Source organism: Dasypus novemcinctus, chromosome 10 (genome assembly GCF_030445035.2).
Source record: "Dasypus novemcinctus isolate mDasNov1 chromosome 10, mDasNov1.1.hap2, whole genome shotgun sequence".
Taxonomy (NCBI): Eukaryota; Metazoa; Chordata; class Mammalia; order Cingulata; family Dasypodidae; genus Dasypus; species Dasypus novemcinctus.
This window is the reverse complement of record NC_080682.1, coordinates 97,877,454-97,890,589: the sequence shown is the minus strand read 5'-3', so window position 1 is coordinate 97,890,589 and position 13,136 is coordinate 97,877,454. Positions and strand designations below refer to the sequence as shown.

Sequence of the window (13,136 nt, the reverse complement as noted above, 5' to 3'; positions counted from 1 at the left end):
AATTATACAGCCCCTCCAGGAAGATAGATTATTCCATGAAACCGTGCCATTGTTGAAAGACAAATAATTCAACATTAAGAAGACAGAACTTCCAGATAAGCATTGGGCTTACATTTATTCAAAAAGTTTGATAAATACATGGAATAGACTAGGTTTATCAAATAGGAAATAGGAAATATTTGTAAGAAACATTATTGTTTTTAAGTACAGGCTAATTTCTTAATTATTGTGTACTCAATAACTAAATTTTGGTTCCAGAAAATTAGCCACTCATTAAGTATTTTTTGAAAAAAGTTCATTCATTTCATCATTTATTGGTGCAGACATAGACATTTCAATAGAGATGCAACATTTGCTCTCCTCTTTCTAGCAGTTAATAATCAAGGAACTGAAATTAGGAGAATAATATGGGGTAAAGAATGTACCTAAAATCAGGATTATTGTTCCATTGTCAAGAAACTGGGGCCATAACTGAGGCTTAGCTTATATAATTGTTTTTTATTTTTAAAAGAATTGATTTTGTGTAATTAATGTAGAGATTTTATGTTAATATATGTCACTTGAAGATTTTAGTAAATCTTTTGCTTCAGGAATAATTTATCCCTTATATAGTTTTAATGTGGAGAATAATTATAAAACAAAGTAAAATAAATGGAAAAAATTGTGGGGGTTTCCTGAATATATGCACACAAATTTTCCATTCCATAAGAAAATTTTTCAAATAACCATTTAAATCTAGGGTCTTAATTTTTAAGGGAAATGTTACGTCTGTTTTCACACTGGTTTTATATGAAATAGATCATCTTACTTTCTTCACAATGATTAGGACTATAATTTTTTTTATTGTATGTTTTTATATTTCCTTAATTAGTGAAAAATTTAATATAGAAAAGATAAAAGGAAAAAGGAAAAATATTATTCTGACAAGAAACAATGGATATTTTGTTAGTCTCATTGTCATAAAATTACTTATACATCAAACTTACAGGCATACATGAATGATAAAATTTCCAATGAATGTAAAGTTCTATACTTACTGCTTTTTAAACTAGATATTTACATGGGTTTCATTTTCTTTCTTCTTTCTTTATATATTCACAAAAACCTTTCTAGAGCTAATCAGCGTGAGACACTTAGGTATCATTTTATACCTTTCATTTTACTAATATTTTATAATTGACATATACAATATTAGAGTCAAGACTGAGTAGCTAGTTTTAAAAGTTAATGAAATAGAATATATATTTAAAATGGGACAGTATACATTTAATAAAATTTTACTTGATGACAATGGATAACAATGGATATTTATATATAAACAATGGATATAATATAATATCAATATCTCATTAACCCCTTGATTGTCATAAAATATTACATGACAAGAACATATTGTAACTTAACTAAATTCTCTGTTTATAAGCATTCAATTTATGTTTTTACTTGTGCTATTACATATTGATACACTAACTACTCTTAAATATTTTCTCCCACTGTTACGGAGGAATTCTGAATTGTTGGATCACTCAGTTGAATGGTATGTGTATTTTGATGCTTTTAAAAATGGGTACTGCCAAATCACTTGAGATTATTAAATAAGAATACATCTCCACAAACAATGTAAAAGAATACACTGTATCCTAAAGAAAAATATTTGTTTCTTAAGAATTTTCCTCCATAACATGTAAACTATGATATTCAATTTTCACTTGCAATTTCCTTAAAAGTACTCCCATGTGCAAATATTTGTATGTACAGGCTATTCAGGATAATTCTTTATTAAATTGTTTGTAGATACACTTTCACAATTTTTTTCTGTTTATTTGAATTGTTTTCTGTTCAATGCATCAGTGTTATTTGACTATTGAGGTTAATATGTTTCTAGCTACCATCTCCTCTTCAAGATATCTATTATTCAAATCTGCAGTTTAGCTGATTGAAAATTAGCTAGCTAGTTACCCAAGTAGATAGAAAAATATATATATTGAAAATTATTTTATATATTCCATATTCAGCAATATAGAATATTATGTATACTAGAATATTTGCTGCATTTTATAATTTAAAAATTTTATTATATTCAATCTGGCTTTTATGTTCCATATGCATGGAGATATGATTTATTTTGTTCTAGATGAATAACCAATTCTTAGACAATATGAATTAAATAAACTAGTTCTATTCTATTGAATTTTAAAAAATTTGATGCATAAAGAACTCCCATGTACCCGAGGACATATTAAGGGCTCTTAAATTTTTTTGCATATATCAATTGGTCTATACTTAATTTCATATCTTGTATGTTTTACTATTTCATGATAAGTGAAGATTTTGCTAATCTTATTTTTAAAAATTATCTGAATACTTGTACAAAGTATGTTCTGTGAACTAGCATCATCAGCATCACTTCAGACCTTACGAGGTATGCAGAATCACAGGCCTCACCTAAGTACCACTGAATTATAGATCTGTATTGTAAAGAAGTTGAAAGATGATGTGTATGTACATTTATATTGTGAAACATGGATATACATCACTCCTAAACATTTAATCTTCCATAAAGATAGAATTAAAGAAGCAAAAATTATCCAAAAATAAGAGAGAAAAAGGGCAAAGATATGGAATATAAACAGGTGGAATAACCAGAAAACAGAATAATGTGGTAGAAATAATTCCAAATATATCAGAGTTTCTAATGGGAGTTAGTCACAGCTTCTTTTTATTGGTTGTAGGAACACTTTATATATTATCCATCTAATCTGATTGAATTATATTATTGTGAATGGATTATTTTACTCCATGGTTTTCTTTCATCCTAATACTAGTGATATTTATGAGCAGAAATTCTTACATTGCCCAAATTATATTTTTCCCTTTTATTTAATCTTTTTTGGGTGTTATTTAAGAAATCATAGCCTACTTCAAGTGAGCATATTTTCCAATCTCTTTTTACTAGAGTCTATATATTTTTAAATTAGTTTTACATTTATTATGAAATTGATTGTTTTGGAGAGAAGGTGTGATATGGGCTGGCATAAACATCATATCTAACAACCTACTACGCTTTGTTTGAAACTCCATCCTGTACATTCATTTTTATAAATCATATGTAGATTTCTTTTGATTCTATTTTTAAATTGGTCTACTTTGAAATCCCTACACTGACACATAATTTCTAAATACTGCTGCTTTTTAATGGTTCCATTATTTCTTATTGCATGTCCTCTAAGAATCTTGGGGTAAAGTTGTTAATATTTTGCCATTCTGTGTGATACTTACTTGAGATTTATGTATTTATGTTTTCAATGTGATTTCTTGGATTAAGGAAATCCCCCCTAACTTCTACCTATGCTAAGTTTTATAAAATGTTTAATCATGAATGTCTACTAGATTTTATTAAAATTTTTCTTCATATATTTAGGTGGTTATATGTTCTTTTTTCCCTTTCTATCATATTCATTGAATATCAGTGTTAAACCAAATTTGCATCTGTGAAATAAAGCAAAATTGGATTTAATGTTTCATACGTTATTTATAATTAGATTTATTTGACAATGTTTTGTTTAGGATTTCTGTCTACCAATGACAATTGGTTTTGTACACAATCTAAGCTGGCATATGCTATTGCCTGTCATTTTACTTTCTTCTGGATCATATTAAACATTAAGAACTCTGCTTTCAATAATTTGTATTCTTATTTTGGCAATGTAATGTTTCACTCTCTGTTTTTAATATCTTCTCTATCAATTCTGGAATTCCATTGAGTATTTGTTGCTAGTTTTTATTCAGTATAATATATTTTATTTTATTCCATATTTACAATCTTATTTTTCTCTACTGCAATGTCAAAATTACTTCATTTCTATTTTTCAGCCCATAATTCTCATTTTCTGATTATGATAAATTTTTATTCCATCTATTAGATTTTAATTACCATATTAATATTTTTTATTTCTAGAAACTATGTCATTATTTTTATTGTTACCCATTTTTACATTTGTGTGTATTTGTATAGCTTCTGGTTACAGGCTGAGTCTTCTGATTTATTATTTTATTTTTACTAATCTTCCAAAATAGCTATTCTGTATTGCTTCTGATGATTCCAATATCAGAAATATTTGACAAATTATACTAATTATTTTTTGTTTCTATAGATTCTTACTCATGTGGACTTCTATATTATGCTTAATAATTTTTCATGTGGTTAATATTTGGCTGAACTCATCCATCAATCGTGAGTAGCCTATGTTGCTACCTACATACTGTAAAGTGGTTCTATATACTTTAGCAGGTGATTGGTCGATTGGTCTTAATAAACGTTAAGAAACTAGACATTTTTGCATCATTTCTGTACTTTTTAAATATATTCATTCAATGAAAATAAACTTATGGTTGTAAACTCTGGGGAAATTACTATTTTTTCAATATTTTTCAATCTTACAATTTTAGCCCAAAATAAATTAATAGTGGCATCTTTCCTCAAATTCAGTGGTCAGATTTATGGAAGGGAGTGCATCATCTCTTTTTTTCTTTATTTCTCCTCTCTTTCACACATTTCTTCCATTCAGCCGATTAACATTTTCTTCACGTTTGGGTTAACAGGAAGGAAGACTGAAATATAAGAAGTGAAATATTATTAATTTAGAGCTCTTTGACCTACCTGAAATTGCTCATTTTCCAAATAATTATTATCTTTTGAATTGTGAAGTGAGATGTCCCTGGTCACAGCAGTATGGGATTTTCTGTATCTGCGGCTCAGCAAATCTCCAACTGGGTTAAACACCTCTTTTACAGTTTCCCAGTTACACAAAATCTTTTTTATTATTTGACTATTGTAATTAATTTCCCTTTTTCTTTTATGTACATAATAAGCTTTACGTTTAAAGAAGCTTTAGATTACAGAAAAGTTACATCAGAAGTATAGGGAATTCCCATATACTCCCCTCCCCCTCCCACATTTTTCCATAATAATAACTTCTTACATTACTGTGGTAAGTTTTTCAATTGATGAACAAATATTGGAGCATTCCTACTAACCAAGGTCTGTAGTTTAACATTATCGTTTACACTTTGTAATCTCAGGGGATTTGCAAACAACACCTCCTCTCTAGTTCATCAAATTTGCCCAGGACAACTAACAAAATGTTGATGATTCACAACACTCATCCCCAAATAGGAAAGAGTACCTATAACTGAAAGCAGAACATTTCCTTCCATTGGCCCCATAAGATCTAAGCACCCTAAATCTTTATGAGTATTTCTCTTAAACACACCTTTCTGAATAATTTGCACTGGGGAAGAACATTTTCAACATTTTTCCCATGGGGAAGATATTAATATATCCAAATAACATTTCTTCCAATTCTGTAAACTCTCTTCAAGGGTTTTTCTCAATAAAATATGAGACTTGCATTCCACAGTCTAGATGTGGGTAATAGGAATATATTGTTAAAGAATGTAGCATAAAATTAAGTGCGATAATTTCATATACAGGAGATCTTGGTTCAAACCTTGTATCCAACTTTTTCTGTGTAACTTTGGTCACATTATCTAATATCTATCTTCATCTGTAAAGAAAGGATCATAGTAGTACCTAGCTCACAAAGTTGTGAGAATAAAATGATATACTATATGCAAATCTTGTGTCACGGTATAGGTATATAATAGTGTCCCAGTACATTTCATCTATTATTTCTTTATTATCATTAATATTATTATTGCTACATAAATTAATTAATATTAATTTATTAATATTTTTAATATTTTAATAAGATTAATTATTATTATTGTTACATAAATTAGTGTAGCTATGCCAAACTTGTTCATGCCATATGCTTACTCAGCACAAATAAAAGTTGTATGGTATACTAGAAAATTTTGGAGATACATATGGAATAGTTCAAAATTAATTGAATATTCTATTTCTTATATAAACTTATGATGATGAAGATAAAATTAAAATATCAGAGAAGATGTTCCATATTGAATATATATAAACTTCCAATTAAATGAGAAGTAATGAGAAATTTGTGAATATTTTCATAAATGCAACTTGTTCTACATCAGATTTAATGTTTTAAATATTTATATACAATTTCCAAGCACAATTTTATGGAGATATATTTAAATTTTTGAATTTTTATGAACTATAATGTAGAAAATTTATTTCTATAATAGAAATATAAAATATGCATTTTATAATAATTTATAAATTCATAATTACACTTGGATTTTCTAAGAGCTTTTTTTTGATATTCATTAAAAATAAATTATGAGGAAAATTTGTCAAAATTAAGGACACTTTTCCTGGATCTGTACTTCCTGGGAGACTTCATCTGATCTTCCTGCTCCCTTATTATTCTGTACAGTTGCATTTAGGCTGCATGTCATGGTTTTAGGGCACCTGAAACAGAAAATGCTCTAGATTTTTAAGAGTTTCTATCAATAGTTGAAATAAACATTCACAAGATCAAACTCTTAGCTTTGATCAGCTTGTCTTGATCGATCTCAAGTACCATTTTCTCAGCATAATAAAAACATCTTCTTTACTCTCAGATGTGTCCTTTTTTGAATAATAAATCATATGACTAGTCTAACCAGGAAGCATGGGATTAGATTCAGTTCTTCTTGACCTGAAAGTAACATCCCCATCAGCTTCAGTCCACCTCAGGCTGTGCACACCTACCTTGAGGAATGAATGTGTCAATCTCATTGGATGGCTTCATGACTCATTTGAAACAGATGGAGTTTTATGTGTATTTTTCCTTTTTGAAGTGTACGGGTATTTATCAAATATTGTCCTCAGCTTTGATGCTTCGATCTAAATTATGCAAGGATGTGAAATTTCCTCTCTCCAACCTATTATAAGTCTAAAGTGCCATTCAAATCACCTTCAACCTCTCTTTAAAATTGTAATTTGTTTTCCCAATTATTTAAAATATAAGCAAAATCTTACACTACTTTTTAAAGACCTCTGGATAAATTTATGATTAAAATCCTTTCTCTATTATTATTTATTTAAAAGACACCAGCTAGACAGTCCATCTTTCTATTCCTTGAAATAGTTAAGCTCATACCCATCTCAAGTAATTTTCATTTATTTTTCTTTAAGCTTTTGGATCAATTTTCTATGTATTTTCACGATTGTCTTTTAAAATCTTAATAATTCTTAAAACATAATTTAACAAATATTTATTGAATATAAAATTGTGACATTCCAGACAGACATATATATATATATATATATATATATATATATATATCTGTATTGCATGGAGAATATATAATATCAGCATTATGAAGTTAGAAATATATATCAATATGCATATATGTATATAGGTACATATTGATGCATATATACAAATATAATATACAATTGTGTGTATATAAGAAAGAGTGCATATATATGTATATAAGAATTTGTGCATATATGTTTATATATTCTTTTATATAATATATATGTGTCTGTACAGATAATACGTATATATTAATATGTATATATCACTATAGTGTGTATCAAACTATTTCATTGTTTTTGATGTTTATATTTATATTTATATCTATATCTCTATGCCTATGTCTATATTTGTATCTGTATTTATTTTTTGTATTGATTCATTATGAGATATATGTATATTTGCATGTGAGTAACAGTGTGATTACAAGTTAAGTCTGACAATAGAGCAGAGATCCAATTTTGTTCTTTATTGATGTTTCCTCATCTAAGTCTCCTACTTAACTGCACCCTTGATTTGAACTGAATTAATGTTGTCATCAGAGGCCTGAAACTTGGGGAAAATTGTTTCTTTGATAAAGCTCCTTCAGTGTCTCTCAAACTAAATTTCAAATCTACCTGACAGCAGGTGATAAAGAAAATTCTTATTCCCTCAGGCATCATCCAATTCCCAGAAGGTGAAGGAATAACTGTAGTAGAGTTTGGATCCCTGAGACTGCCCCAGTGGGGCTATAAAATCTGCCATGAACCTGCCATGCAGAGAATGATTCAAATCTGGATTTTATGGCATTCATTCAGCACAACATACTTGATCTTGAAGAAAGAACAGCTAGTTCATTTGTATATGCCCCAGCATAAAGGGAGAGGAAGGCAATGATGGGAGGACTAAAGCATCTGAGGTAAGGAGGAGTTTCCTGAAGATAAGGGATAAATATTCAGAATTACTGTGAATGTATGATATTCAGCTATGCTTGAAATTGACCGAGAGCAGGCAACAGAAGCAGAAAATTTGGTACTGAAGGTAAGTCAGGGCTTCCATGGTCAGCCACAGTTTTGAAGATGGTTAGGTACTGCATTTTTGTTTGTTTGTTTTGTTTGTTCAATGTTCAAAAATTTGTCATGGAGGCAAAATTCTAAGGTGCTAAAATTTAAAAAGCATAGAAATCTGAAAAACTTATTTTTCCTTCATGTGTTACTTCAAAGTTTATCTATTGAATGTTTATGTCATATAATAAGTCTTCAAAGTTATTTGAAGGGATAACTTTTATGGAAAACATAGATTCCTCCTCACCATCACCATTGCTTTGTTAAGATGTGATTAATCTCTTCTACTTATTGGGAACTTTACTCATCCTGTTTATCAAGGGTATGATGAAAACAACTAGTATCAGTCAAAATACTCTAGAGTTTAGAACCCAAAAGCAGGGATGTCAGCAGAGAAGATATTCTACTCTTCAACCAGCCCTTAATTAGATTAATAGCTGACACCAAGGAATGCAATAGTTTTAATTTCCAAGAAGCTTATAAAGGAGGATATAAAAATGAATAAATTCTGGTTGTGTTTTTACATGATTCTGTTGCAGATTTATCAGAGTATGGGCACATTTGACTTCACTCTGAAATATTCCAAGAGCAAATGAGAGAAAGTGAACAAGAATCTCTGCATGTAGTATCACCATGCTTGACTTGAATGCCACTTCATTGGCCAATCCCAGCACCTTCATTCTGATAGGAATTCCTGGTCTAGAATACTTACATATTTGGATATCCATCCCTTTCTGCTCAATGTATGTTGTAGCCCTCATTGGGAACTCTGTCATCCTTTTCCTCATCAAAACAGAGACTGCTCTCCATGAACCCATGTTCTATTTTCTTTCCATGTTAGCCATCACAGACCTCATCTTGTCAACCTCTACCCTTCCCAAGATGTTGGGTATCTTTTGGTTCAATTACCATCAGATCAACTTCCATGCCTGCCTCACTCAGATGTTTTTCATTCATGCTTTCTCTGGTGTGGAATCAGGGCTTCTTGTGGCCATGGCACTGGATCGGTATGTGGCAATCTGCAATCCTTTAAGACACTCATCCATTCTTACAAATGCTGTGGTGGGCCAAGTTGGCATAGTGGCACTTCTGCGGGGGTTAGTGCTGATGTTACCACATCCCTTCCTGGTAAAGAGATGGTCATATTGCCAGACTAACGTGGTACCCCACACATATTGTGAGCATATGGCTGTGGTGAAATTGGCTTGTGCTGATATTTCCATCAACAGTCTTTATAGTTTGGCAGTCATTATTTTGATTGTTGGAACTGATGTGACATGCATCTTTCTGTCCTATGTACAGATACTCCACACTGTATTTAGTCTCCCTTCTAAAGATGCCAGGCTGAAGACCCTCAGCACTTGTGGATCTCATGTTTGTGTCATCCTCACCTTCTACATCCCTGCACTTTTTTCTTTCCTCACTCACCGTTTTAGTAGGCATATTCCACGTCACACCCACATCCTGCTTGCCAACATGTACTTATTGGTACCCCCTATGCTGAACCCTATTATCTATGGTGTAAGGACCAAACAAATCCGAGAATGTGTTATTCAATTATTCATGACTAAAGTCAGCTGAAAGTTTTGAGTACTGTCTTTCTTATTCTCAATTTCCTAGGATGCTATAATAGAAATTTCTTTAATTTTGAAATCAGCCAGACCTTGAATTAGAATATCAATTCTTCCACTTACCACCTCTGTAAGTGGAATTTATATACACTTTCTTATAAATTGATAAAATAAGCATACATCATAATTTAATGATTACAAAGTGTTTTATATAAGTTTTAGCACATTTAAGCATTTAAGATTAGATTATTTGTTTCATTACTTTCCTGTTCATGTAGTTATTTAGTGTCTTTATAAAACATATTTATTATTTTATCTAATAAGATTAACCAAATAGAAATATCCTCTGATTGTGGCTATTTTATGCCATAATTTTGAAGTAGATAATCCTGACAATAATCAGAGTAATTCTATGATGGTTTTGTACCATCCCCATAACCAGAGGGAAAGGGGTAATGGGAAGTTTCCAAAATTAAAAATGTGTGGTAATCCATGTGACTTTTACTCTACAACTGATAAGGAGGATATAATGTGGTGACTCCATGGAGAAGGAATATGGGAGCTAAAGTGAGTTATTTACACTGCTGGTGTAAGCATTGTGTATCTTTCTAACTTGTGGAAAATTCCAAAGAATCAGAAACTATTTTTCAAGAGTATGAATAAGCAAATGTAACAAATGGTGTCCTTAATTCATTAATTTATATATTAATTCTATTAATATTTAGTGAGCAGATATTATGTGCCATGTACTTATCTGAGCATAAAAGATACAGCAGTGAACAAAACAAGCAACATTATTTCCCATGGTGACATTTAAACAAACTAAAGAAAGATGTTAAATAAAAATAATTGATAACGTTTTATGGCATTTTCTTTTCTAATAGTATTTAATAATTAAAATTTCATTCTAATAAATATTTTAGCTGCATTGCATATATTTTGATTACTGATTTTCTCTCTACTTGTTCTATTGTCTACTAGGAAAGAAATCTTGAAGTCTCAAAATATAATTGTGGATTTGGCTATTTGTCATTTAATATTCTGTCAGTTTTATTCATATATTGTGAAGCTTAGCTATTAAGTGCATATGCATTCATACCTGTATTCTTGGTGAACTTTCTCTGTTATTATGATAAATTATCCTTCTTTTTCTTTGGCAATAGTCATTATTCTGATTTCTACTTTGTCTGATAGCAATACAGCCATTCTAGTTTTCTCTAAAGCATTTTAATGGTAAATATTTACCATCTATTATATTGTAATCTATCTATTTATATTTAAAGTGGGTTTTATGAACTACAAATAGTTGGATCCTGTTTTTTAAATTGATTTCATTATCTCTGTCTTTCACTGGTATGTTCATATCTTTTGCATTCCATGTAATTAATGATATGTTTGGATATAGGCCCACCATCTTAAGGTTTGTTTTCTATAAATCCCATCTGTATTTTTTGATTGATTCTTTCTACTTTGTATAGCCCCTTACTGCCTACATTTGGAATTGAATAGTTTTAATTAATCTATTGGTTTTGGCTTTATTTATTTATTTAATTTTTAAGAACTGCACAAGAGCAACCTCAAATTTAGTATTATTGTTATTTTTGGTCACAAAAACTTTATTATCTTATGAATTTTAGGATGTTTAGCAGTATCTCTTTTCTCTCCCTGCTAGATGAAGGTAGAAATGCAATGTTCACTCTAGAGCAAAATCACCCCTGACCAATAATCACTCCTGTAGATATTATAAAACATACCTAATCTTTTCAAATCTACTTAGAAATTAATTCTTGCCATTTCAAGTGAAATACAAAAATCTAACAATTATAGTGCACTTTGTCCTCTCCTGTCATATATATTACATTTTCATGCATGGAAACCCCACCAGACAATATTATTCACTTAAAAAGAAAAATTAGTCTATTTTTAACCACGTTTTTACATTTGTACTTGCTTAATCTGCAACATAGACCTTCAAATTTTCCACTGGAGTAAGCTCTTTTCAATCAGAACTTAAAAATTTCCTTTTTGCAGGTCTGCTGGTGATAGTTTCTCTTAGATTTTCCTCATCTGATAACATCTTTATTTTAGTTTCCTTCATGATGCATATTTACTCTGGATAGAGAATATTGGGCTAACATTTTTTTCAGCACTTTAAATATATTTTTCTATTGTCTTCTGGTCTGTACAGTTACTTCTGAGATATCTACTGTCATTCAAATCATTATTTACTTTTATGTAACTAAATTATTACACTTTTCTCTTCTCCTGCTGGAAACCCAATGGCATGAATTTTGGAGATTTTCATATTGCTTCCCATTACCACGGGAATCTTTTTGTTATTTAATATTGTTTCCTTCTGTTTTTCAGATCATACAACTTCTATGAATCTACCTTAAACTCTGTCTTTCTGTTCTGCTATTGAGCCCACATAATTTCAATTACCATGATGTTCATGTCTAAAATTTTGGCATGTTTCTTTATTTATAAGTTTTATTTCTCCATTAAAGACTTCCATCTCCTCACATATTTCTATACTGATTGTCTATACACCATGGACAATGACTATAATAGCTGTTTGAAAGTCTTTGTATAAATTTTTGAGCACCTGGGTGATTTGCGGGGTGGAGTTTGTTGAAAGCCTTTTCCCTTGATAATTAAGCTACATTTTTCTTTTTTCTTTGTCATGTGTTGAATAAATATTTTTATCACATCCTCAACTTGATCCTATGTAGACTGGTTTTGGTCAGGTATATTTAGCAGGCAATCCATCTGATTAGGTTCAGACCACAAGTTTTATCTCACCTTCTTCAGGGATGGTTTCAATGAATGCTCAGTTTTCAATGCCTCTGCTAGGCTACTTTGAGGCTATCTAATATTTTTTTCCACTCATAAAATGACAGAGAATGCTAGGACAATTTGGGGATGTGAGAGTTTTTGTAGGTCAATAGACCTAATGACTTTTTGTATGCTTTATTCCCTACTTTAAAAAATACAGAATGAGCATGTATTTCCTGAATAAAAATTTACTATGTGTATAACATACATCTCACATAGAATTTTAATACAATATAATACTAAACACCATCACAAGTTCTGCTTCTGCAATTTACACATTTAGGTTAAGTATAATACTTTAGGGAAATCTTACAAAATATCCAACAAGTTGTTTAATTCTTCATCATCCTGAACTTCTGAAAGCTTGGATTATATTATTTCAAAGGAAAAACTACTTATAAATCTCATATCCCACCAAATTAATTCACTACCCAACTTTACAATAAGTTAAA

General features: G+C 30.2%; 1 protein-coding gene across 1 annotated transcript; it reads left to right on the top strand.

The window, feature by feature from the left end:
* The first annotated feature begins 8,911 nt into the window (after positions 1-8,911).
* Positions 8,912-11,863, top strand: LOC101422511 (olfactory receptor 52E2-like). Its single transcript, XM_004469988.2, has 2 exons — positions 8,912-9,824; positions 11,817-11,863. The coding sequence occupies exons 1-2, from the start codon at positions 8,912-8,914 to the stop codon at positions 11,861-11,863; spliced, it is 960 nt and encodes a 319-aa protein (XP_004470045.2).
* The last annotated feature ends 1,273 nt before the right edge of the window (positions 11,864-13,136 follow it).

Excerpts from the sequence above, each read along its gene's own strand:
- LOC101422511 (XM_004469988.2), top strand. The coding sequence starts at position 8,912 with ATGCTTGACTTGAATGCCACTTCATTGGCCAATCCCAGCACCTTCATT. Across the intron at positions 9,825-11,816 it reads GACCAAACAAATCCGAGAAT|ACCTTCAAATTTTCCACTGG; the intron begins GTGTTATTCAAT and ends TCTGCAACATAG.